This window comes from Eubalaena glacialis, chromosome 2 (genome assembly GCF_028564815.1).
Source record: "Eubalaena glacialis isolate mEubGla1 chromosome 2, mEubGla1.1.hap2.+ XY, whole genome shotgun sequence".
Taxonomy (NCBI): Eukaryota; Metazoa; Chordata; class Mammalia; order Artiodactyla; family Balaenidae; genus Eubalaena; species Eubalaena glacialis.
In genome coordinates, this window is record NC_083717.1 from 77,978,847 (window position 1) to 78,006,185 (window position 27,339).

Consider the following 27,339-nt stretch of genomic DNA (forward strand, 5'->3'; position numbering starts at 1 on the left):
AATATTTGTTGCCTAGCCATTTTATCATACAATATTTAATCCTCACAGTAACCCTACTGTGTAAACATTACTCTTTCTTCCAAGGTGGTAGCATTCAAGTGCCTGTGTATGTCTTTCCAAATCTAGGCCCCTTCCTTAACCAGAAAGCCTTCAGGATAGCTAAGAGGAGAGGAACTGGAACACACATGTCCCTGCGGCCCACAGACCTCAGGGTTACGGGAGCCAAGAGCCCGGCCCTCAGGTCCAGGGCCATTGGGAGGAGACAGGCCTGGGATGGGAGGCTCTTCTCCAGCCTCCTGGCATCCATCTCCCTGGCCCCCACCACCTCCTCTCTGTTCCTTTATCAGCCAACCTCCTTCTTGCCTCAGGCATTTACACAGGCTATTCCCTCTGCCTGCAGAGCCCACTGCTGAGCTAAAATGTCCTTCCCTCAAGGTCATCTTCACTGACCCTTCAGACCATCAGGTCGCCACAACACTTACCACAGTCACAATGGGGTGACTATCAGCATCGTTAATATACGTAAGGCCTGCTCCCCTATCAACTGGAAGTTCCAAAAAGTCTAGAGTCTTGTCTGTCTTCTTTTCCACCATAATCCCTGGCCTCTAACAGTGATCGCCACTTAAGGAGTTTCTCAGTGAATATTTGCTGAATGAATAGGGAGCTTTAGAAGCTGGAAGCGGTTCTGGGGAATTACCCAGAATATGTAAATATGGTCTCCTGAAGAGAACTTCCTTTGTTCCTCCTAGATGGAGGGACAGGGAGATGATATTTGTCCCAATCGTAGAATCTATATCCAGAAAAAGTTGCAAAGGAGCTAAAACTGCTATCATTTTTATGAAAGGTCAGTATACTTTTGGTCAAAAACTGGAGAACCCAGAAGAAAATGAAAAGAGCTGACACGTTTGGCACTGTGTTTATAGCTAAATTTTTCTCCTCTCGTGTCCTTTAAAATAATCTCCCCATAAGATAAATATTAATTTTTAGGCATGATAATAGCATTGTGATTATATTAAGAGATAATCTTTATCTTTTAGAGAAATATGCTTAAACTATTTATGATATCTGGGGTACAGGGTGGAGGAAGTGGACAGGGGTGGAGACGGGGCAGGACTGACTATGGGCTGAGGGTTGTCAGCTGGGTGACAAACAAAATTCTCCTTTTGTTATGTTTGAAATTCTCCATAATTAAAAGTTTTTTAAACTTCTTTATAATGCTGCTCTGTATTAAAAAAAATCAAATTTTAAAAAATGTACACTAGGCCTATTAAAAGCCTCCTGGGCATGAAACAATAGTAGGTAAAATCGCCTTGCAAACAAAAGCCCTAATAAATGCACGGAATGAAAAAGTTACTGCCAAAGAAGGGAAAAGGAAACAATCAACTGAAAGGGCATCCCAGATCCCTTTGTGCAATGCAGTAGAATTAACAACTGGCATCATCAGTAAACTATATAGAGAATGTCTCAGTGAAACTGTTCCCTGGGATGTAGGCACAGCTTAACACTGACTTACAGGCTCATGCTATGGCTGTTTTCCCTAAAGATACACTTGGTGGCAAGTGCCTTAGAAAAGAAAAAGTATAGAAAAGTAACTCAGCCTGAACTCCTGCTGCAAGGGTTTTACTGCTGAGGGAGAGCTGGGGTATGAATCCAGTGACAGATGACCGTATTTTCCAAACCCTAGGTCAGAATATAAGATCTTACAATGAGATAAGCTCTATAGAGGCAGTGACTGTATCTGCCATAGTCACCGCTATATCCCCAATACTTAGTATAAATAGATGCTCAATAAGTACATTTTGAAGGCAAGAAGAGAGAGAGAATATTTGGAATTGTGCCTAGGCCAGAATATTTGGAGTATGTGGTCATCCTAGACACTGATCTGTGCAAAGGAAGAAAATCCCATGGTCAAGAAGGGTTCTTAGAGAATAATACCAGAAACACAGTTTTCCAAAAGTCCAAATTGATGTTGGTAGACCGCCACAGCCAGCCCCTGACCCCAGAGGCTAGGACAGGCAGCTGGTCACACGTCCAGCTGCCAATATGACTTAGATGGACCGTAACATGGATTGACTGACATGAAAACTATAAGCCAAGTTATTTCCAAAACTTTTTGTTTTGGACCTCTTCTTGCAGCCAGAGGGTGGCAGCTGACCTGGAGACTCTAAGTGCTGCGCCTCCGGGCATCCTATCCATCTTGTAGGCAGAGGAGGTGACTTTCAGGAATGTGCTCTGACCTGACCTGTGTGTCCATCGCAGCAAATTATGGTTCCTGGTCACTGCTCATGCTTGACTTTGTTTTGCCCGATTGTGACAAAAATGAACGCTACAGCTGAGCCTAAGGGGCTCTTCCACAGCCTGGGAGGGAAATAGGGAGGGGATGGGCAGCCCTATCCCCTCAGAGAAATGGAGACCTTTGGCTTATTGAGGTACTTGTTATTTCTGACTATCTCACAGACGGAATAGAGACCACTGCCTAAATAAACTCAGGCTTGGAAAAAGACGGATCACATTGAATGCTTAAAGATGAGAAGGGAAAGAAAAATTCTAGCCAAGCAGAAATCCCGCAAGAGAATGTAGTTCTAATGATAGTATCCTTATAAGAGTAACCTCTTAAAGATATTACTCTATACTCTATACTAATATCTTAAAGATATTACTCTTTATATTACTCTAAAGATATACTCTATCTACAAAGATATCTCTAAGTAGTATCTTAAAGACATTACTCCATTCTAAGCAGACAATAGCTGCTTAGGCCTAAACACTCCAGGAAAAAGAGAAGGAGAAAATCTTGGGGGAGGTGGCAGGATCAGTTCTTTTCTGGAACCCAGGGGTATAGTACACACCTTAGGTAAGTTACCTTGACTGATACAACAGACTTTCCTGATAGGACGAACTGTGCAAGTTGACATCACCATGACGACAGGGCCGGGGCACAGATCCGAGACAGAACTGCTACTACTACTAGCTGTGTGGCCCTGTGCAAGTGACTTACTTCACTGTTTCAGGGTCCTGAACAGTAAAATGGGGATAATACCACCAATTTCAGAAGCTTGTTTTAAGGAATACATGGAATAATATACATAAATCATCTAGTGCACTGCTGGGCATACTAGCAGATAACTGACAGATTCTATTGTTAGCGGTGGTGGCTTTACATTTCCGAGCATCTGATTTCCCACTAAATTCTCCACATCTGTCTAGATGCTTCCGCCTGTCTGTCCACCTCTCTCCTCTTGGATCCTTTTGCTATTCCCATCACAGTCACCAGATTTACTCTGACAGTGAAACGTTCACCCCGGAACTGGCCTTGGTTTCTCTGCTAGGAAAATGCAAGAGCTTGGTGCTCAATCTCCTGGCCCCTCCTCAGTGTCCAATGAGGTTGTGGGGCGGGAGCACTGCTGGGGCAGCCGACGCGGCCCTGACCTTATGTTAAACCAGAGCCACTGCACTTTCACTGTTCTACAGATGACGCTGTCATACATATTCGTTTGAATAAAGAGTTCCAGAACTAAAGAAATGTGGGGAAATGCTGGCTCTGGGCTAACATTTCCATTTGCTAGAAGAGGAAATTGAGGCCCCTGGAGATGACTTGAGTGGCCCGACCACGATCTTGCGTGATCAGGCAGCCAGGACTAGAGCCCAGGCCTCTTTGCCCTCCAGGGGCTGCTATCTCTGAGAGGCACACAGAGTCCTACACGCTATCGCCAGGGCAGCTCCAGCCCCATCTGAATCACGGCAGCACACTCCCTCATCTGGCAACAGCCCGTGATGTTGTACAAACAGTCACGCCAAGGATGAGAACTCAGCAGGCTTATTCATCCGGGGCTTTTAAGGGAAAGAGGACTATAAAACCGAATGGCAAGGGTTTCCTTTTAACCATTTCACTGGGCTAGGAAAGCCCCCGACTTTTCATACATACACATATATCCGCTCTCCCTCACTCAGGGTTCTCCAAGGTCGAGAGAGAAACAACTTCTTTAAAAACGCAAGTTACTAAAGGACATCTATGACAGAAGGATGTTAATAGCTAATTAAAATATTATCCACTTCAAGCTACTTTGTCACTTTGGAAACACCTCACCATCACACAGCCTCAGAATGGGCAGAGCTCAGATCGTATTCTCTAAAATTCAACTATGCAGTGAGACCCTGATTCAACACAATAAAGGTTTAATAGCTGGTGTTGGTTCTCTCTCTTACTTCTCTGTGTATGTGTGTATCTGTGTGTGCATAAGAATATCTGCACATAGATTTGGATAGGAACATGGATACATACATTCACAAAGTTCTTTGAAAATGATAGGGGTTTAATTTCAAAATTATCTACTACCAATTTTAATTTTAATGTTCAACAATTTAATAAACATGTCATCAATCCCTCAACACGAAATTTGTGTCTACAAACTAATCAGCATTTCCTCTTCCATATAATTAATGACGTTTAATATACAAATAAAAGTCCATCACTCATTTGCCCGAGTTGTTAATACAATTTAAGGTGATAATATTCCACAAAGAAACTTATCATGGGTTGAACTGTGTCCTGCAAATAGAGAGCATGTTGGAGCCCCCATCCCCAGTACCTCAGAATTTGGCCTTATTTGGAGACAGGGTCAAGTTAAGAAGAGGTCATTGGAGTTAAGACCTAATCCTATATGACTAGTGTCCTTACAAAAAGAGGACAAATTGGATTCCGAGACAAACACACACAGGGAGAACAGCATGTAAAGCTGGAGTGATGCTGCCACAGCCAGGGATTGCCAAGAGCTGCCAGAAGCTGAAAGAGGCAAGGAAGGATTCTTCCCTGGAGCCCTCAGAGAGAGCAAGGCCCTGCTGATACCTGGATCCCGGACTTTCAGCCTCCAAGACTGGGACACCATAAATTTCTGTTGTTTAAGCCCCCCAGTTTGTGCAACTTTTTTATGGCAGCCCAAGGAAACTAATACAAAACTGAATCATCATAATCCACAGTCACGCACTAAGCGCCAACTATGGGCAAAATTAAAAGACTGCACATTTTTATGTGTGTGTATATATGTACATGTTGTACACGGTAGTTGCAGGAATATGTATGTATACATATGTGGAGTGCTTAGCAGCAGATGGCTAGGTGCCAAGGGAGAGGGTAGCCTGGGTATCCTGTAGCTCAAGAGAGGGGATAATCACCCAAGCACAGGCAGTCCAGGAAGGTCTTGGGGAAGCGGGCCTTCAGTAGGGCCTTGAAGGATGAGGAGACTTGGATAAACTGAGAGTGGCTGGGCAGAGACTCATAAATGATCCAGATTTCAGACTTTAAAATACTAAAATAATGGTAATACAGCAATAAAATATCTGTCCATAAAAGTAACACCATGCAGAGAACACTGAACACCAACTCAGCCACCAGTAGGATGGGACTTGGGAGAGCAAAGCTGATGTACGGGGTGTGCATCCCCCCCAAAGAGGCCAACCTGTGTACGGAGGAGTTCTCTGAGGTAAGGTTTGTGCAGAGAGAGGAGGCGAGGCCCAGGTGTATTGGCAGAGGGATGCTCAGAGGAGGACATAATAACATCAGAAAAGATGCAGCAGGCACAGCCCAAGAGGGAGGAGGAGATGCAGGACGGGCAGTTTCAGGAAGGAGAATGACTTCTCCAGGGGGAACAGGGGAGAAAAGCGAAGAACCAGGGCCACTGGGTTTGACAAACAGGGGGAAGCGATTTGGCACTAAGTCATCGCCTCTCTAATCAGTGTTCCAGGCCAGACACTGTGGTGGGACCTTTGCATATACTAGCTCAGTTACTCTTTGCAGCTAGGCTTTAATGTGCCTACTTGAAAGATGAGGAAACTAATAGCAGAGAAACAAAGTGTCTGGGAGCCATCCGGGGACTGGGGAAAGCAGTCTCGGGGCAGGTGGGATCTTCCTTAAGAGAAAGACAAAGAGGAGCAGGCACCTGGGCATCTGCCTTAGGAGCAGGAAGCCGTCCACATCCACCCGAGGAACCCATGACTCCAGAGAGAGACGCTGCCTCTGTTGTAATTACCTCCAGAAGCCTCCAAACACCCCATCCTGAAGCTGGGCAACCTGTACCACCTGCTACACCCTTCCCCCCCTCCACTGTGAGTAATTCCTCTTCCTGATGATTTGGGGCCAGTAGACAGAATGGCCCAGCTGGCAGTGGTGTCTTTGTGTGGCCAGCTGCCCCATGGCATCCTTAGGTCCTCAAAAGACACTAAGCATCCTCCATGACTGTGAAAAAGAACAAGGCCCAGTCCTGCCCTCAGCCGGCTGAAGCTCTAACAGGGCCCTGGAAATCCTCTGAGAAGTTTCGCTTTATCAGCAACCCACTGGGCCATTTACAGCTTCTACATCCAAGCGAGCTCCAAACCCCGCCTTTGCACGCCGCAGACCCCTCCAAAGGAACCAAAGTCACTTCACCAGTGTTCCCAGCATCTTGCAATTTTGTGGGCTATGTATGATGTCACAGAGAGGGGCAGCCACACCGAAGGCACATCAGAGGAGCTGGTACCCCCAGGGCCTCCTTGCTGGTGCCTGCCTCTGGCTCCCAATGACTCAAGACCAGGCACCTGGCTAGGACATGGTGACGAAATCACCCAGAACAGCCTCACAGTTACCACCAGGACCTTCAAGTGCGGCCACCACCCAAGGACTTCGGTTCTGGGGTAACAGCCAGCCGCACCCTCCTCCTCTCTACCCCAGTTCTTCTGCAGTGAGTCACTGATGCATCAGAGATGGGCACTCAGGCTGCACACCTGGTCCACTCAGTCTAAGAAGCATCCTGGCGCATCCTCTCCCCCAGCATTTCTCCGCACGCCCCTTGAGTTCCAGGCAGGGGGGTGTAGGGTGCAGGGAGACTGGAAGGACTTTGTCCCCCACCAGCACCACTTTCACCTGGATTACATCCTGGTTCAGGATGACGTTTTGATCAACAAAAAAAAAAAAAAAAAAGGAGGGTCTAATTGCTTTTAAAAGTTTGAAAAGCGCTGTTCAAGACCAATAGGCAAATCGGTACACAACGTGGTTACCAATGCACCTGTGACATAGAACACATTGCCTCCTTCTTCGGGAATACTTGACTATTCTTGTGCAGTGACATGCCCTCCGGTGCCTCACAGCGTCCACTGTCCCAGTGTCAGCACCCAGAAGCCCCTCACAAACACCTCCCCAGGCGTGCAGCTCGGGTCTAACTCCCAAAGACCAAATTTCCCACTGTCTCTACCATGCATACGGGGCCCTTGTCCCGTCACTCACCCCAGCCTGGGTCCCTTTCTCCAGCAAACACTCGTTCTGATTCCCCATGTGCTAAGCTGCCCATGAACCCCTGGACACAGCCCAGGGCCACTTCTCTGACCAATCCCCTTCCTTGAAAGGAAGGACAGGGAGGGGATTGGTGAGGGCAGAAGGGGACCCCTTCCCCCAGCAACACAGGCCCCTGGTCATCAGCCAGGGTCCAGCAGCCAAAGCCTGACCACTCCCGCTCTCTTTGGTTATGAGCTTTTACCCCCAAACTTTTTCTTTGGAGAATGTTCAAAGGTACAGAGAAGCTGGAAGAATAAACTACGTAACCAATGTACCATTATCACGAGTAAGAAAAGTACTATTTATTCAATAATATGTAATATATGGGTTCATATTCAAAACTGTACAGTTATCCCAATATATCTTTTATAGATTTTTTTTGGATCCAGGATTTAATTAAGGTTTAATTCGTGATAATGATATTAAGTCTCTCTAGTCCCTTTTATCTCCAATAGATTCTCATTTTTCTTAAATAACATGGAATTTATTAAGGGAGCCTGGCTAATTTTTTGTAGACAGTCCTACATTTTGGCTTTTTCTGTGTCCTTATTACTAGATTCAATTAAACAAGTTTGGCATGAATATTACTGGTAACATTGTTTACTTCTGAACTGTATCACATCAGAAGTCACATAATACCAGGCTGCCCACTATTGGTAATGCTGAATCAGATCACCTGGTAGAACTACTGGCTACCATATTGTGGCATATTGTACCTTTAAGAGTCAGTAAGTGATCAGTGAGGTAATACTTGAGCTCACATCAATATACTGCTCCACAGTAATTTTCCACCAATTAGTGTTTGCATTCATTGATGACCTGACCTGGGGGTTACAAAGCAGAGATTTTCTAAATTTATCAGCCGATGTCATATAAAGAAGAGCTTTCCCTTCTATAATCTCTCTCTGAATCTCTCTCTCTCTGATTATTACTATAAACCCATGAGGTTTTTTTATTCTTCAATGTGCCAGAGCTCATCCCTGTCATTAATTCTTTTTAATATTGAAATTTTTCCATTTTACCAGTGAGAGCCCTTTCAAACAGGCTTCTGGGTCCTTTGATATGGCCCAATTCTCCATGTTCCCAGAGCCCTGCTTACACTTCTGGAGCCTAACACTCGAACGATCACGTCCTCTTGGTTTATTTAGACGTCTGTCTCACCTGCAAAACGACGAGTTTCTCAAGGCAAGGCCAAGGTCAGAGTTATCTCTGTGGCCCAGCGTGTAGCACAGCAGCTGGCACCAAAATGTCTGCGCAACTCCTCCTCCCTGCAGCCGGGTGCCCTTGCCGTGCCAGAGCTGCCGCTGGGCTGCACCTCTCCAGGCAACCCCTCCACCATGTGAGCGGGGCCTCCGGCTCCAGCCACAGGGGAAGGCTCAGGCCCCGCCGGCAGCTCACAATGGGCCCTTGGACTCAACGGGATGAGGCTCTTTCAGGAAAAACACGCTCCCAGCCACAGCACCTGTCACTAAGGCCAACACTCCTGGAGCCTCAAGGCCACATGGAGCCTGCATTCACCAAGAAGCAAGAGCAGGGACAGGAGGCAGCAAAGCAGCCTGACTTCTGGGAAGATGGCAGACGGGGGGCAAGTTCAAGAGGGCCTTTCATCACACAGCTGCTGACATGCAGGCTCTGTGAATAGCCTGGATGGAGGATGGCAGGAAAAGGGGTTAAAATAAAAGAGTACAAAGCCGGGAACTGGCCAGGGCTTCGCTTCAGAGATGGCTTACCTTCTCTCTTCTTTCAACCTTCTTTTCACTTGGCTCAGACACTGGACTTTCAGGAGGTACGGTCAGCCGTAGTCTGCAGACATTTGCCTAAGAGAGACGAGAGAAGAGGCCTGTTATGAACCTGCATTTGGAGCAGCCGGATGACCTGGAGCTTCTCAGAGCCTCTTTCCCCTACTTAGCAATGGTGATGATGGTACCAATCTCACAGGGGATGCTGGGGTAAGACCAGGCTTTGCCTGGCCCATCACAGGCACTCATCACCTCACTGCTTATGTTTTATGTTTTCCTTGTTTAGGAAACTACTGAATAGTTTCACAGAGTTCAAACATTTTTTTAAATGGCTCATGTTCCGTGACAGTACAGAACGATCTGATTTCACATCCATAGGCCAAAATAAAGCTAGAAGGATAGAGGCCAAACTATACACAGTGGTGATGGGGTAGGAGGGTGCTTTCTACTTGACTCTGCGTTGGCTTTTCCTATAACAGACATGTACATATTTAATCACAACATTTTTTTTAAAAGTCTATATACCCCTGTTCACAGCAGCATTATTCACAACAGCCAAAAGGCAGAAACATCCCAAATGTCCATCAATGCATGAATGAATAAAATGTGGTACGTACACAGAACAGAATATTATACAGCCTTACAAAGGAAGAGAATTCTGACACATGCTACAACATGGAGGAAACTTGAGGACATTATGCTAAGTGAAATAAGGCAGGCACAAAAGGACAAATCCAATATGCTTCCACTTACATGAGGTCCCTAGAGTAGTCAAATTCATAGAGACAGAGAGCAGAATGGCGGTTGCCAGGGGCCGAGTTATCCTTTAATGGGTATGGAGTTTCAGTTCGAAAAGATGAAAAAATTCTGGAGATGGATGGTGTTGATGGTTGCACAACAATGACAATGAACTTAATGCCACATGATGTTTATTTCACCCTATTGTCACAGCCTGGTCCTTCTGTGACATTTTCCAGACAGAAGTGATCCTACCATTAAAACAACAACAACAACAACAACAAAACCCCAGAGGGCCAAAGCAGCACCCAGAGTGCCCGGCCCACAGCCAACTGCACTCATGAGAGCACTGCCTGTCCCTGTTATGGGTTGAATTGTGTCCCCCTAAAATGTATTATGTTGAAGTCCTAACCCCTAGCACCTCAGAACGTGACTTTATTTGAAAATAGGGTCTTTATAGAGGTTACAGAAGTTAAAATGAGGTCATTAGGGTGGGTCCTAATCCCAAATAACTGGTGTCCTTATATAACGGGGAAATAGGGAGACAGACACGCATACAGGAAGAACACCATGTGAGCATGCGAAGGAGAAGGGCCTGGAACAAACCCTTCCCTCACAGCCCCCCTAAGGAACCAATCCTGCTGACATCTTGATTTTGGACTTCCGGTCTCCACAACCGTGAGACAATACATTGCTGCTGCTTAAGTCACCTGGCTTGTGGCACATTTTTGCAGCAACCCTAGCAAACTAATACACCCCCCAACCTGGTTTGCAGGGTCACAGATCTGCACTGGTCCACAGGGCGGCTTCTGAGCAAAAGTACCCTGCATCTAAGAAGCCCAGGGTTGGATATGATTGTAAAAGACCTTTGAACGCCAACCTGCCAGCCTACCAAGGAACCCCCTCACCCAACAGTGTACCTGGCAGGTGGACACCCAGCCTGAGGGTAACATTTTCCATGTACAGGTGAGAGCACATTTGGGACACATCAGCACTTCCACACACACCACTGCCTCCCTCTGAGGTACCCCATTTTGCTCCCTGACACCTCTAGCTTCCTGATAATGAACTTATAAGCTCTTCCTCAGAACTCCTACCTAATGGACCCAGGGTGCCCTCAGGGACTGCAACAGAATTCCCTTTACTCTTCACAGGCCTGAACCTCCTTTCTTCTGCGTTAAACAACCCCAGTTCTTTCAGCCATGTGATTTGGTTTCAAGATCCTTCTTCATCCTCACTCTCCTCTGGACAAGCTTTGACTCCAGGGACCCCAGGGTGAGACGTGGCCTGACACATGGCCAACTTTGCAATAAACCTTCAAAGCTCATCACCAGTCATGCTGGCCAAAGAGAAACCAAGCCATCCCAGCACGCAGCTCTCTTAGCTGGCAATCCACAACACTGATGGGAATCCAAGGGCCTCCAGAGAAAGGTAACCTTTTGACTTCAGGCCACTTGGACTGGTCGAAAACAGCTGGCATTTGCACAGACATCAAAGTGTAACTCACACCCGGCAGGTAATCCAAGTCTGTGATGCTCAGTAATCTTGTCTGGTAGGCTGGATCTGAGCCACAGCACAATTTTGCAGAGAAAAGGAAGGGCTTTTCTCCTGCACCACATCACACACACACACACACACACACACACACAGAGTGTGTGCACACATGTATATACCTACACAGGTGCACACGCACATACACATGTTCCAACACCTACTAGGCTGTGTTGATTATGAGCAAGCTATTTAATCTCTCTGAATCTCAAGGGTAAAAGGCAGGTAAAGGAAGATGTCTGGCACATAGTAAGCCTCTATCAGTGTTAGATATTTTTATTATTATCTAGATATTATCATCATCCTACAAGCTCCAAAATGATATAGGCTTAACTGGCTTCCCGGCATTGCTTTCCATAATACTAAACAATTTGGTCAACGGATCTAGTGGGTATTAGTACTGCAAGTGATACCTTTTTTTAGGCTAATTGCCCTAGAGGGGTAATCCCTAATGGCAATAATTTTCAGAATAAACTAAAAAACTGAAGAAAAGACAAGGCCCAGAAGGGACCTCATGGGTCCAATCACTCAAAATGAGAAGTCCCCTCCCCCTGATTGAGACAATTCTTTACTTGTCCACTCAGAACTCCGATATTCCTCAACACACTTCCTGTAAGTCTCCCCGAGCCATGTATACCCTACGGTATGCAAAGCCACAGAATAAAGAGAATGCATTTCTCTAAACTATCAGTTTTACCTGGTGATAGGTAATGAATTAAAATAAAATGAACATGCAAAATAAACATTTGACTTCAAAGCTATCTGGCAGGTGCAGCAGGTGCTTGCGGCTACACCCAGGCCCCTGTGTAGAGTGTTTACTCTTGTCATTAGAAGTGCTTTTATGGAAACAGTAAGGCATGGATTACACGTGGTGCTTGCATTCTGTAATCAGTGCTGATCCACAGATGGACTGACTATACAGATGCAATTCAAACCCAGCTTGGAACAGGATCAGACCCTTCCTAATAAGATGGTCAAATGTACTGTCATGTGAAAAAAAGAAAGGTGCTGGGGGAAAAATGTTAACAATAACCCCATTTTTGTTTTTTAAATACAATCCGATAATTTGTGTAGATTTGTGGGGGGCAAAAAATGTCTTTAAGGAAACACAACCAGCTGCTGCTGGTGGTAGTGGTGGCGATCTTTGGAAAGTGAGATTTCTGCGATGTCTACACCTGTTCCAAGTATGCGTAAGTTTTTAAATTAAAAATCGTAGCAGTCATAGCAATAATAAAGATTGAGAGCAACTATATCAGACAGAGAGAGAGAGAGAGAGATCAATCCTTCCTAGACCCACAGGACTGCTTCAGGAGCAGCAAAGAGAACACCCCAAAGGTCTAAAAAGTACTCTGAATTTCTTTACAGAAGCACTAAGTAACCCCTGAATGCATCCGATAGGTTGACCCAGTAGAGTTTACCTCCCTTTAGTCATTCACTTTCAGGAATCTCCCCGTGGGAAAATGTCCCACTGAGTATGATCACGGCAGTGTTGCTTATCTCTCTGAGCATTTTACGATGCTGACCTTCATGGTTTCCTGACACTCAGGTACATAATACCCACAGCAGCCCAGGCTGGACAGTACCTGAGAGGCAGGTAAGGTAGTTTATTCCCAGGGGTTCCCACGGCAGCTGGCTCAGCCTTGTGTTTGAACTTTGAGGAGAGCTGAATCTTACTTACCCTGAACACTACTGCTGGACCAGCCGTCCCTATAAGAAAGGGTCCCTTCCAGTGCATCAAAAGCAGGAAGATGGACTTAGTGTACTTCAAGTACTGAGCACCCACTACTTGTAAAATACTTTTAAGGGCTATGAGGGTACTAATATGGAAAAGAAATAGCCATGCCCATAGAGGCTCATAATCCAGAAACACACCCACAAAGGGCAATCAAGAGCACTTGGTATAACCAATATAATATTGGGAGAGACAGGGTAGTTTGTGGTTAAGGCACAATGGAACTGCACTTCTGGGCTCCAATTTTGGTTCTGACACCTACTAGCTATGAAACCTTTGGGAAGCTACTTAACCTTTATTGCTTCCGTTACTTTAGCTGTAAAACACAGCTAACAATACTGCAGAACCACTCTCTTGAAATTGTGGCGAGGATTAAATAAACTAATGAAAAAACTAATGAAAAGGGCTTAGAACAGTTTCTGGTACATATCAAGCACTCTGTAAGTCGTCTTTTTTACCCTGGGAATATAGGAAGGAGAACAATCATCTTAACTGGAGGTGGGAGTACGTCAGAAGGCTCCTAGAGATGACATTTGAGCTGGGTATAGAAGGACAGAAAGGACTGCTTGGGTCAGTGAGGTTGGGAGAATCCATCATCAGAATAACAACAGACAATTACCAGGCAAGGCATTCATTCCAGGCTGGCCAAAGGTATAGACATTGGCATGTTCTGAAAATGGTAAATGAGCCTGCAGCCTGAGCAACAGTGGGGGAGGAAAATGGACAAACAGGTAGGGGCCAAACTCTGACAAGCTACAAATGCCTGATGGAAGACATTGGGGAGCCATTTAAATTTCTGGAGGAAGGGACTAACACTCAAACCTGAGTTCAGTGATTCAACAGCAATTACTGAGTACCTCCTATTATGTTCCACACCCAACAACATGGACTGGATAGGGGGCAACAGGGCTCCCAAGTAGGCTTTGTACCTTAATTGCTTCTGTAGCCCTTACAGCACTCAGCATAGTATCAACACATAATAGGCCCTGCTCAGTAAATATCAGCATGGGTTTCTTTTTAGGTTGAACTAAAACACGGTAAGGAGAATGTACCTGAAACTCCCCAGAGAGCCTTCCACTTTCTTCAAAAACCAACCCCCATGGGAGGAATAGCAAGGCAGGGGCAGCGAGCATTCAAGCCTCTTCCACAAGAAGATACACAACTGAGCCCTTGTCTGCAATCAGGGCACCTAGGAGCAAAGCCGGGCCTCTGGGGACTTGTTTCTGACCCCCCTTTGTGGAGGCAGAAAGCTGGTCCCCATGGAGGGGGGACTCTGGGATCCACGTACCATCATGCTCTCAGCTTCAGGTACCTGGGCTCACCGAAGGGAAAACTGTCCCTCTCAAATAAAAAGGGGTGAAGATGACCTAGGGAGGTGCCGGGTTTGCTCATCAGTTTACGAACATGGATTTCCCTAAGGAAATGAGCCAAGTGCATTTACACTTCCCTCAGGCCTGGTCCACTTTGTGACCGTGGGACCCTGCCCAGCTCCGCCTAACAACAGAAGGTGTGGCCACTAAGGTTGTGGCTGGGAGGATGGACACCACAACCCCTCTGCTCAGCACAAGCATAAAATCTCTGGAATACACAGGTGGAACAGGGCCTGCCCCGTCTGAAGTAGGCCTCTTACTTTGAAGTAGGCTTTGGCCCTGAACTTGCAGGTCTGATTATCTACATCAGGGTGGGGCAAATTTTTTCCGTAAAGGGCCAGATAGTAAACACTGAGGGTCTGCAAGCCCTGTAACAACCATTCTTAGCTCAGAGTATACAAAACAGGTAGAGGGCTGGATCTGACTACGGGGTTGTAGCTTGCCAACCCTTAACCTACGTACTTGGACGCTTCTTCCAGGGGGTATAAAGTGTCCTGGAACCCCCTTTTCTGTGTCAGGGCTGACTCCAGACAAAATTCATAAGTAGGAGGATGGTGACTTCTCCTTCCTGCTCTAGCTGGCTCATCTGTACCAGGCTTACCATGTGCCCCGAATGCCAAGACCCAGAGAGAAAAACACAGGTACGAACACACACAGACACCAGTGTGACCTGGCGTGTTATGACTCCTCCACCCTGACCCCCACCACCACCTTGCCCTTCCACCAAGGCAAAGGGACCTTTCAGAACACAGGCCCAGGACTGTCTGCATTTCCAGGAAAGCTGTCTGGGAGAGCAACCCTGGAAGGAAGACTTCTAATCCTCGGCCGCACATTAGAATCACCCAGGGAGCTGCCTAAACAATGCTGATGTTATTCTCTACTTTCCAATGTTCTCATTTAGACCGTCTGGGCTGGGGCCTGGGCAGAGGTATTTTAAGCTTCTCGGTATTCCATGCGTAACCAGAGTAGAGAACCACTCACTTAACCAAAGGAATGAAACTCCAACAGTGCAACAGGATGAAGCACCTGGAATATTTGGAGGCCTTCCCAGAGCTGTCAAACTCCTCACCTGGGCCGACACTCCCATCCACAGGACACCTGCTTCCTGCCCAGGTGGGCCAGAGGTCACGGGCTGGCTTCATCCCAAGCTTCTCTTCCTGTCTTCCCGTTTGCCAACTCAGTGTTAAGTGTGGCTGTTTGAAGACCCTGGTGACACTCTTCCTTTTAAGCACCTATTACACCAGGCTTGGGGAGGAAGGGTCCTGAAACCTTCTCAAGTAGCTAATCATAGATAGGAGCAATGATGGGGTGCACAGGCCTCTAGGGGAACATGGAAGAGGGGGTTCAGAGCAGACTTCCTGGAGGAGCTGACCCTTCATCAGAGGCGAGGAACAGCATCAAAAGCTTGGGGAATAGCAAGTAATTGGGGACATCTGCAAAGAGTATGCACGAGGAGGGGGAAGGGGAAGGCAAAGGCCAGATCAGAAGGCCCTGGGTACTAAACTAAGGGGGTTTGTGCTTGTTCCTGGGGGTACAAGACTGAGGGGGGTCTTGGAGTAGAGGAGCTAGGTAACTGCATTTTAGAGGGATCACTCTGGCCTTAAAAGACAAAGAACAGTCAACAAGGTGACTGACATTTAGGAAATATCACTCTTCTAAGGAGGGAAAGAGGTAAATACCTCTGTGTTACTATTCTGTGTGCTGGGGAATATCTATCAGGACAGTTTTCGGCTGAGAGAGATGGCTGCAGGAAGCAAGAAGACCGTAACACACGTAATCACTGAAAGTATTATATTTTAGATGGAAACATTTCAACTTGGTCTCTAGTTAGTTGGCCCAGGATCCATAGCTCCCTGCACTCAATTCTACAATTTTTGAGGCTGACCTGAAAGGGTTTCCTAAGTGACCAGAAGCTCAGTGGTAACACCCAGCCTCCGGGTCTCAGGTTTCCTTAAGAATCCCCAGAACTCAGGTCCCTTCATCCTACATCTGACACAGCGAGACGGGTGAACCAAAGTAGAGAAGTCGGGACATTTTTTTTCTGAGCCCACAACTATCAATTCTTAGTGGCAGAGGCTTTTTGGCTAAAACCCCTCAACTGGGTTCAGGAGGTCCCAGGGGAGCAGCCAACTGTTTTCTGAGTACAGCGGGTCCCCTGCCCATCCCCTCCCTGGGGGATGCTGCAGCCAGCTTCCTTCCACCAGACGCTGAGGTCCCACAATGCCCAGTGTCCCTTCCTCAGAGCCCCATAGGATGATACAGAAGTTATGCACATAGATGTTTCTGTGAAAGGAAAAGGAAGTGAGGTAAACACCTGTCTGACCCATTCACCGGCCAGCTAAGGAGAATTCTTTCTTTTGAGCCTATCAGACAGAAATGGGACCCAGGAGAGTGAGGAAGTAATGACTGAGCAGCCCATTCCAGCTGTGAACGGAGGAAGCCTTTGCCAAATACAAAAAAATATTGGCAAGAGCAGGCCACGAGACAGTCCTATCCCTGTGGCCTTGTTGGGTTTGGTTTTGTTTTTTATGTGCCACTGAGGGCCCACGATACCAGTAACAGTAGCCAACAGTCTCTTATTATCGACAGAGCATGGTGCTGGGGGAATCCTTGACAAGTCTATCATCTCACACCACCCTCGCTGAACAGCTCAACCAAATATATCTGGCTGCCCAAAGCAACACGTGCCTTCCCCCCAAAGCACACAACCTGGCCACACAACTGACCTTTCACTGCAAAGTCTCATTCAGTGGGATTAACTGCATTTACAAAATTCCTTTCCAAATCACAAAGCAATGTCAACATTTTAAAAAACGTTTATTCTCCAAGGTCATCAACCTGTCTATGGTTATTCTCCGGCCAATTTATCTTCCTGCTGTTGCCATAGATAAAACTATTTTTAGTGCACAACTGGTTTGAAGGCAGATTTTTTTTTTAATTTTATAACCCCTGCTGGTTGGCATCCATAAATGCCTCTCAGAGCTTTGTTTATCAGCTGACAGAAATTACTCTCCCACCTGTTTTTTTTTTCCCCTTGAGAGATTTCAGATAAGAAGGAAGTACAAATTGTAGGTGGCAGCTATTGAACAAAGGATAACTAGTGACAGTCTGGTCTGGCCATACCACCCTGGTGGCTGACTCAGAGAACTCCCTGCTCAGTGTCAGCTGTCAGCGCCATTTCTGGTTGGCTTGAATGCCTGGATCAACACATCCTGGTTCCCCTGCAGTCCCTAATTTGGTAAGCTCTTTGGATGAAACAGAAATGTTATTTTAATGGCTAACTTGTTACTGTTCAAGACCATCACTTGTCCAATATCTCAGAGGAAAGACAGAACAATACAGAGTTTATTGAAAAACTTTCAACTTAGGGAACACTTTTTTGCTTTTCACTTGTTGGGTCTACAATTTTATTTTCAAGGCATCCTGTTCTTGTTTTTCAAAAACATAAGTGTTTTGCCCTAAAGCAGGTCCAATACACCACTGTTATACAGTATATGCCAAGAGTCCCATTTAGAAGAATCATATTTCCTTTTTTCAGTATCTCAATGATATCAATTGCCTTACAAAGTCCCACTCATCCTGCAAGACTAAACACAAATGTCTCCTACAGAGGGAGGCCTTCCTCAGATGCTTCAAGAAGAACCTTTTCTTTTAGCTTCTACACAACCTTGTCAACACTCTACCCCACTGTTACAACCATCACTTTGTATATGGTAGTCTGTGACAATGTCTGCACCCACAGTTAGAGTGGACCCCAATATCTAGCCCTGCATCACACAGATCTATAAACATTGTTTAATAAATCAATTAATCAAAGATCATAGTTTACACACACACACACACACACACACACACACACAGTACTTGTGCCACTTGCAAATCCTGAGCAGAGCTGGAAGTCATAAAGGGGACCCTAGAAACTTAAGATATCTTCTTTGCAGAACCTACCCATGTGCTCAGAGCAGCCCTACACGGTCTGATTCAGGGCGCAGACCCCTTCAGTCCAAAGTATTTCAGTTGTCTTATTCAAAGAGCAAAGCCTTCTCAGTAGTGCGTTCATTGTGCCAGACACCACAGCACTTACAACTAAAGAAATACTTGAAAGTAAATATTTGATTTAAAAAACTTCAGAAAAGTTACCTATTATACTAGTCACATTTCATCCACCCATTATCACTTTAGCCACCCAACTAGTACCCACTCTGGAGGGGGACCTAGAGAATTTAATGCAATCTGGTCCCATGTATGACCCTGTCCAGGCTCAGGGCTAGCTTTTCAGTGACTTCATTCTTTCTCAGTCATAATTATGTTCCAACTGAGAAGGATTTCCCAAAAAAAAAAGGCAAATACCCATCTTGGTGTAAGGCTGGGATTGTGGTTGGAAACCCACTTGGACCTAATGGGGATCTTTCTTCATGAAGCTAATGATTGGACAACCAGAGTTCTGGCAGCCCTAAGTGGTGCACGTGCACATATCTGAACCCATCACTTGGCCCAGACCCAGGAGTAACACAGAGTCTTTCTTCCAGAGCTAAAGAAAAACAGCATTGAAGACGACTGCTAGTCACTTGGTTGAGGTATACAAAATCAAATAAGCACATCTACAAGGCTAGAAAACAGATAGGAGTACCAAAGGGGGGTCCCGGCTTGGACTTGCCTACTTGTTTAGCTAAACCTAGGGGAAATATGATTAGAGAAGTCTCAACCTCAGAAAAGTACTCGCCCAAATGATGAGTAGTGAACATCATAATGAACAGATGAACCAAAAAGGCACAAACCAAAGCCCTGGCAGTATGCTCTGAGGTACCAATCTTGGAAGAGATATGAAATGGGAACGATGTGGCTAGCATTTCTTTCACAGAGCATCTGGAGAGATGAGAAAAGATGCAACAAAGATGGCAAAGAAACATCACTTCCAAAGGGCAACCTAGGTGAAGATGGTGCCCACTGTGCTAATACTTAAGTCAGAAAGAAGAAAGCAGTTTGCATAAACCCAAGTCCCACAACTGGGCTCCTAGGTGGCCAGCAGCTAATTTCTACTCTGTATTGATAAAAATGAAGCCTACCTAGATCAAGCGCACTCCAAATCAGTGTCACTCTATCACGAGTGGGGACAAGTGGCCCTTTCTTTTCATCATTGGAAGGAGGAAAGTTTGGGTGTTAAAGACATTCATTACCTTTGAGTCTCAAGATAGGGACAATGCAGAAAGTTTCCCTTGCTTTTTAAACTGGTGCCACCAATACACTTGGCTTGATAGGCGAGGCAGGAAGGGGAGGAAATCTCTGGGAATTCCCTAAAGTCCCCTAAGCCCTTCGAGCCAGTGCGGCGCCTCTGGGCTGTAGAAGAGAAAGGTCTCGTTCCGAGCTGAGACAGGACCTAAAATTGAGTCCAGGTGGGGTGTCAGGGCCAAGGGACCGGTTTCCGTGCGTCTCCATCCCCAGACCCCGACAGCCGGGCGGCCTGGACAGGAAGCGGGACAGCTGCTACTCACCCTTCTGTTGGGCGCCCCGGGAGCGCTGGAGCCGCCGCTCGAGAGCAGCGTGACTGTGGACGTGGAGCGCAGCATCCCTCAGCAGCGTTGGTGGCGGGCTCGGCGCGGTGCTTCTCGCGAGTGGAATAAGCCGGGGGCCGCCCCGCTGGAGGCGCGGAGGGTGGGGAAAGCGCAGGCCAGTAGCGCCGGCAGGGGCAGCGCGGGGGCGGGGCTGAGGCCCGGCGGGGGAGGAGCCGGGGCGGGGTCCCGCACTCGCCTGACTCGTCCAGCTGCATTTTCTCCCGAGGGCGCAGACCCAGCCCGTGTTGGTCACCTACCTTCCCCCACGGCTCTGCGCCCTCCCAGGGTCAGTCCCGGGGCGGGACTGAGTGCCTACCAGGTGTCCCTTCCAGCAGCCAACACAATCCACGGGCCCCTATCCTGTGGAGTTTGCAATCTGGTGGGGATACCGAAAGATAACTGGTGTCGGTGCTTTGGTAGAAGAGGTGATATCCGTGGGAGCTCACAACGTGGCCTTAGGAGTTAGCCTGGGTGGGAAAAGTCTTCCCAGAGGAGGTGATGACTAGCCTAAGACCTGAAATACAAGTAGAAGCAAGCCAGGCATTGAATATTCATCACAACTGTTCATATTTATGTAATGGTTCCTGTGACCCCGGCTGCAAGTACTTTTCCTGTATTACCTCATTTAATCCTCACAACCACCCTTTGAGGTAGGCACTATTATTGTCCTGTATCCCCATTTTGCAGATGAGGACATTGACTCACCAAGAGATTAAGTAACAAGGCAGGGGCCCCACCGGCTGGAAAGTGGCAAAGCTAAGATGGACCGCACAGTCTGACCCTAGTGCCTTGCTTATCCACTCTGCTGCCCCCCCTAGCAGAGGGAGGAGGCCAAAAGAACTGGCAAGCGCAAAGATGGTGGAAGGCAAGAGAAGGTTTGGTAGATTTTTTAGGAACTGAAAATACCACAGTGCAAGGGGCAAATGGTAGACAAGCAGCAGAAGGGCGCCGGGCCAGATCATGAAGAACCTGCTGTGCTTTAGCTGAAGAGTTTGGCCTTTATCCTGAGGATAAATGTTTCTCAACAGGGGAAGACAATCCCTCTCCACTCACCCTTCAAAGCCCAAACACTCCCTCCCGACCAAGCTCTCCAGGACCCTCCTGCCCTGAACACTTACACCCATGAACCTCGATGCTTTTTGAGACCATGTCTTCTCAAAAGAAGAGTCATCAATGTGTGTGTCTGTCCCCTTCCCCCACGGTGAGCTTCTGGAGAGTGAGGGCCCAGCCTCACCCTGCTCTGAATTCTCAGTGTGGCACCAACACAGAAGATACTCAAGGAACGTAAGAACTGTTGCTGAACAGAATTCCAGCTGATCCTCTGAGATTTGCTCTTTCTGCGGATGAGGAAACTGAAGCCAGAGTATCTAAGGGACTTTCCCAATGTCACACAGCCTGTGCTTTAACATCTCTGTCATCATCATCACCCCAGCTATGTCTGCATTCTACAATACTTGCTTCATCTGCCTTTTCTCATCAAAGCCTCACCGTGACCAGAAACGTGGATACTGTTATCATCCCATTTTACAAATGAGGGAACTGAGACCTAGGGGCATTAGGTTAACTGGCGAACAGCTGGGACTAGACCTCTAATCTTCTAACTCCAGGTCTACTTTTTTTTTTTTTTTAAACTATAGACCTCCGGCATCTTCCTATCCACCCACCCTTCTAAAAAGAGGTCATTCATGAGAGGTCTTTCCCCACGTCATTTCCATGAAGGCCCCTTTTCTTGGGAGAGTTGTATGTGACTAAAAGATGGGTCTGCCTTTCAATAAAACGTGGTCACTGTTGTGCTAGTTTCGGTGTACAGCACTTCAATAAAAAATAAAAATAAAAAATAAACAAAAAGTTGTCAAAACACAGCTGTTGAAAGCCAATATGGGTTAGAGATATCTGCATGATTTACCTCAGTAGAAAGAGGCTAATGATTATTGCTGTTATGTTGCCTTGAGGTTCTCCTTTCTAGGAAATGGGCTGCTGTTCAGAGTCAAAATAACCTGGCATCACCGATGTTTATTTATATTATGGCAAACACCCAAGTGATCACTCAAGATGGAGTCAGCATTTGAGAGAAAGGGTGGGGCATGGATTCATTTCTCCATTATCCAAGTTTTTTTCATACTGTTAATCCTTTTTTATACTCTATTACATTTCATTACAAAAGCAGCAGACTACACGTTAGCTTGTGAGCTCTTGGTGGGAAGTGGATCTTGTTTACATCCCTGCCTGCCCAGTGGCTAGAACAGTAATTGGCATGTTGTAAGTACACAATAAATATTGAATGAGTGAAGAAATGATATTACAGAGTAATTGGCATGTTTCAAGTGCACAATAATGTTGAATGAATGAAGAAATGATATTACAGGGAGTTCCCTGGCCGTCCAGTGATTAGGACTGGGCGCTTTCATTGCCATGGCCCGGGTTCAATCCTCGGTCCGGGAAACTAAGATCCCACTAACCACACGGCATGGCCAAATAAAGAAAGAAAGAAAAAAAAAAGAAATGATATTACAGAGCAATACTTCAACTCACTCATGGCCAAGCAAAACTAAAACTAAGACCCTTACTAACCCAGCTTCTAAGGTAGGCGGGGGTCTCCAAGCAGTTTGCCAGCTGAAGCAGCCAGAGCCCCAGGATTGTCCCAGCCAGGAAAGTTCCCCACGCCGGCTGTCACTAAGGGCTGCAGGTGGTGTGGGTGGGCAGATGCCAGGCTCTGGCTTATGACACAGCGCCCCCATGCCAGGCCAACACCTAAGGAACTTCAAGAGAGAGGGGAGTGGGAGCCCCCAGAAAGTGGAAAAGGAGAAGAAGGAGGAAAACAGGAAGACAAGTAGGGATGGAAAAACCAATGAAAAGGTAGATCTGGCAGAGAAAGGAAAAAGTCAAAAATGAAGTCATAGTCTAGGAACTAGGACTTCTATGAAGAGTTCTGGGAGAAGAAGATCAAAAGGAAGGATTGACCCTTTTTGAAAGAGGAGTCAAAGGCCAAGCACTTCTGCCCCCACCAGAAGTCCTCCTGGTCTAGAACTGTGAGTAGGAAGAGGGCAGACGTGGGGGGCAGGGATGGGGCTCTGGTAGGGACAGCCTCCCTGCTTGCTCCCTTTCAGCACTGCCCCAGCCTACTCTGGGCCCTCCCTGAGCACTGGTGACAGCGGAGTGCCACTGGACTGGAGGGAAGAGATGCTATAACAGAACTCTCAGCCGCCACCCATTCCCATCCACAGTAATAGCCACATATGCCTAAAAGCTGTCCTAAATTTCTCTGCTGAAGCACAGGTCTGTAGAAAATTCTAGATGTCTGTATCAACACCCTTCATTTTCTTGAAATCAGTCACTAGATTTCACCTCCTTCTCCCATCCCAGCTCCTAGACTTCTCTCTTATATGCTCCAGCTTCTGCTTTCTGAATTGTCTGTGTTACTCTCTACAAAACCCTCTCGACTCTCTATCGGCATCTTTCGCTGAGGAGCTTATGATAAAACCCATTTCTCCAGCAAAGTCCTGAGCGGCAAAGACTACCTTTATTTCTTGGCAGAACCAATCAGGAATGGAATCACTGAGCAGGACACAGAAGAGGTGAGCCCAAGCGATGCCTGGCTTGCTGGTATTTTTGCCCTCTGCACTCTTATGTCTCTGAGGCTTCTCTTTTTTTCCCCCCTTCCATTCAGGTGTCACAACATCCCAAAGTCCTGGCATATTCCCGTTCTGAATGCCAAACACAGGCCAAACTTTCACAATACAGAAAGGACGCATTTCCAACCCAAGGGCAAGGGTATTGAGTTACAAAGCTCCTCTGGATAAAGTAGAACAAGAAACACCCCATATTCACCGGGTGTCTGAGAAGCAGAGAACAGGGCCTAGAGATAAGGAAAGCAGACTGAGAGGAACCCAATACCCCAGCCAAGTCACCCAGATACGCAGAATTTATAAACCTGTCTAGACGCAGGGGCTGGAACCTGCTGCTGACCCACCCTGGGGAATACAACTCACTGAAGACGATCCTGTGCTTACCTGTTAACTCATGGATGAATGTGCAACTGGCAGGCTAATAATAAGTCAATTCATTGAACAAATAGGTACCAAGCACCTACTATGTACAAGGCACTGGGGACATAGAGAGGAGTAAGACAGACCCTACTTTCTGGGAGCTCAACATCAATTTGGGAAGAGAGATGTGACCTTAGCAAAGTAAAATGCTAGCAAACACTTATACAGCACTGTGTTCAGAGGCTTAAAATACATCATCTCACTTAACCTTTCCAGCAACTCAGTGAGGAAGGTGCTATTATGTCCCCTATTTTGCAGATGATGAAATCACATCACAGGGAGGTGAAGTAACTTGCTCATGATACCAGCGCTAGTAAGTGGTGGAGCTGAGCTTTATCCTGAGTCAAGACGGCTCCAGAGTCTGTGTTCTTGACAGCTCACCTCCTATACTGGGAGAGGAGCCAGACTTGAAGTGTGTCCAAAGCACTCTAGTGGGCAGAGGACAAAGGAATCCAAGGCACTGAGCTGCAGAGAGACGGAGGGCTCCTCTGGGAAGGCGGCATGGAAGCTGGCACTGCAAAATGAGGAGGGAAAGGTCAGGGCATTCTAGACTGGGAGCCAAAGGAAACAGTGAGGTCAGAGGGTCCGGGAAATGTGTGTTAGCCTCTCTAGCTTGAATCTCAGAACAAGAGGGAACGGCTGGAGACAAAGCAGGCTGGGGTTAGACTGCAAAGGGCCTTGAATAAAGTTGAGAATCGATCTGCAGGTGATGGGGAGCTAGTGAAGGTTTGCGAGCAGGGCAGTGACATGATGGGCAGCAGAGAGGAGTATGGATGGAAGGCAGAGACCGCAGGGCGAGTGCTTTGGGGTCTATGGGAATAGTATGGATAAGAGATAAAGAGGCTCTGAACAGAGGAGCCAGCGGTGGTGGAAAGGAAAGGAGGGGATGGATTCGAAAGGCAGAAAATCAACAAAACTTAGTGACCAACCAAAAGTTGGAGGATTTTTGTGAATTGTACTTTATCCTAGTGAGTAGTTGATCAGTAGTGCCATAGATCCCTAGGGGAGGAGAATCAGTAAAGAAAATGGATGGATAAAGGATAAGTGATTCCCTTTCTTAGCTCTGGGGCTTTGTCGTGCGTTAAACACAGAGTCTGGACACCCAGAGGAAGGCACCCTCCTGGCTTTTCCAAGTAGCCAAATGGGCTTGTAGTAGAAAACTTGCAGATGCAAAGGTGGAAATCTTATGTATTTATTTTTTCAGGAAGACATCCTGGTGACTGTCTTTAAGAGGAAGCAGGCTCCACCCAATGTCAAAAAAAAAAAAAAATCACAGAAGGGAAAGAGTAAGTCAGGTGAGAAATGTTAAAGGAATTAGGGGCCTTCCTGAGCATATGGTACAAAGAACGTCTCCTTTTGCCACCCCTGCACCTCCTTGAGTGATTTAGGAGTTTTGTTCCAAAAGATACTGACTTGGTGACTGGTCAATAAATCCTGTTGGGACCAGTAAACATATAAGTAATACCTGTATTTGAATCTATACCGAAAATAAAATCACTAATCTACAAAAAGGAATTTTTTTTGCTTTTTTTTTTTTTAAGTAAAAAAGCCCTGAAATGTTTCTATGTATACTCATGTAGAATGGCTGATACATCTATTTATGCTATGACCACCATCTTAGGTGGGGAACGAGTTTTCCCAAAAGCAGACTTTGAACCAAGGATCCATGTGCAGGGGATTATTGAGGAAGTGCCCCCAGGAGAAACCAGGAAGGGAGTGGGAACTCAGAAAGGGGAAGAAGTCAGCAACGGCACCATCTTAGGTAAAGTTCCAGATCCAGCCTGATCCCACCGGCAGCTCTGGAATGTCAGTTGCACCTCAGAGTTAGTCCTGCCTCCAGACAAAAGAGCTGGGCTTTCGTACTCCTACAATAGTCTGTCATTTTCTCAAACGGGGTAGAGGGCAGAGGAAGTATGTAGCTCACAGGCACTGTGGCACTCCATAGGGGCAAAGAACCTCTATGTCCCTAATAAACACAGACTATTAGCATCAAAGCTACACGCAAGCTGGGAAACAGACACACAGAGCTGGTAAAAGACGGCTGAGAATATTTGGGTGGGCACCAGCTGTGTCCACTATATCTACATAAAATATGGATACATATACAGATACCGAGGGGTATACAATACATCACTGCTCAGAGCAAAGATTTCTGGAACAGCAATAACCTTAAACCACTGTATGGCCCAGAGAGTCTGGTACAAAACAGTGTGAGTATAGAGAGTCTGAAAGGGTCAGAGGAAGGAACACTCAATCTACTGATACAAGAGGCAGGATCCCCAAATTCAAGAGGCTGGAGCAAGGAGCAGAATCTGACAAGATGGAATGCAGCAAGAATACATCTACGGTCCTTACCTTGCATCCAAAATCAACAGCAACACCAACAGAGGACACAGGGGACCAGGCTCAGCAGTGTCATGTACTAAGGCTGTCCGTGGAACTCAGCTGGGCCAGTAGATCCACAGAAGCCCACCTCTTTATGACCCAGCACATGTCCTCTAATTTCAAGATGACTTCAGAGGAAGGCAGGTTCTGGAACCAGAAAGGCAAAAGTCCTCACTGTGCGGTGCTGGACCATGCCTGGGAAGTGGCCTTCAGTCCTGGTGCCACGGTTTAAAGGAACAAGGACCATCCAGATGATTTCAGAAGAACACGACACAGATGATATAAGAACTTGACACTAAATAATGAGATTCAGGTGGCAGAACTGGGAATATTGTCCCTAGAGAAGAAAAGACTAGGGTTGGGGTTGGGGTTGTGGGGGGGAGGGTTGTTTGGTGACTTCAATTCTTGAAAGGCTGGCACTGTGGCAGAGTGGTTAAACTTGTTCTGTGTAACCCAAAATGTAGAATGGGGCCCAGTAAGAGCTACAGGGAGATGGAGTTCAATGCAATCTAAGAAATACTTTAATAGCCAGAGCTAGCCAAGGAGAGGGGATCAAGGAAAGAAATCACTAAGGGTGGAAATGATGGGCAGGACCAACTTGTGAGGCAGGCAGGGCATTCCCCATCACTAGAGTGTGGCTCTAGTGGGCTCCCCAAGCCCAGCTGCACAGTAGAGCCCCTGGGGTCTTGGTAACAATATATTTCTGGGCCCTGACACTCTGATTTAGTGGATCTGGGATGATGCCCAGAAATTCACATTCTAATAAGCTTCCCAAACTTCTTCTTATGCCATCAGCCAGCATTTGTTCAAGGACCAGGGTGAAGACATCTCATCAAGGATGACTAGAGAGAACTCAGGCATCAGGTAAGGAAGGGGGCATAGAATAGATGCAGTTAGTCCCTTCAAATTCTAGAAATGTGTGG

At 46.6% G+C, this 27,339-nt stretch overlaps 1 protein-coding gene across 11 annotated transcripts in view; it reads right to left on the reverse strand.

Annotated features, from left to right (window-relative positions):
- MYZAP (myocardial zonula adherens protein) overlaps nucleotides 1-27,339 on the reverse strand; it is a 134,321-nt gene that overhangs the window by 77,553 nt on the left and 29,429 nt on the right. For 9 of the 11 annotated variants that reach the window (XM_061180278.1, XM_061180273.1, XM_061180270.1 and 6 more), the window contains 4 exons: nucleotides 26,387-26,563; nucleotides 24,413-24,545; nucleotides 19,926-20,499; nucleotides 9,034-9,120 (listed from right to left, as the gene is read on the reverse strand). In XM_061180278.1, the coding sequence (XP_061036261.1) occupies nucleotides 9,034-9,120; nucleotides 19,926-20,000 (162 nt within the window). In that variant the 5' untranslated portion in view covers nucleotides 20,001-20,499; nucleotides 24,413-24,545; nucleotides 26,387-26,563. Of the gene's footprint in view, nucleotides 1-9,033; nucleotides 9,121-15,502; nucleotides 15,543-19,610; nucleotides 19,743-19,925; nucleotides 20,500-24,412; nucleotides 24,546-26,386; nucleotides 26,564-27,339 lie in introns of those variants that run through there. The other 2 variants (XM_061180279.1, XM_061180277.1) reach the window with 2 other exon arrangements.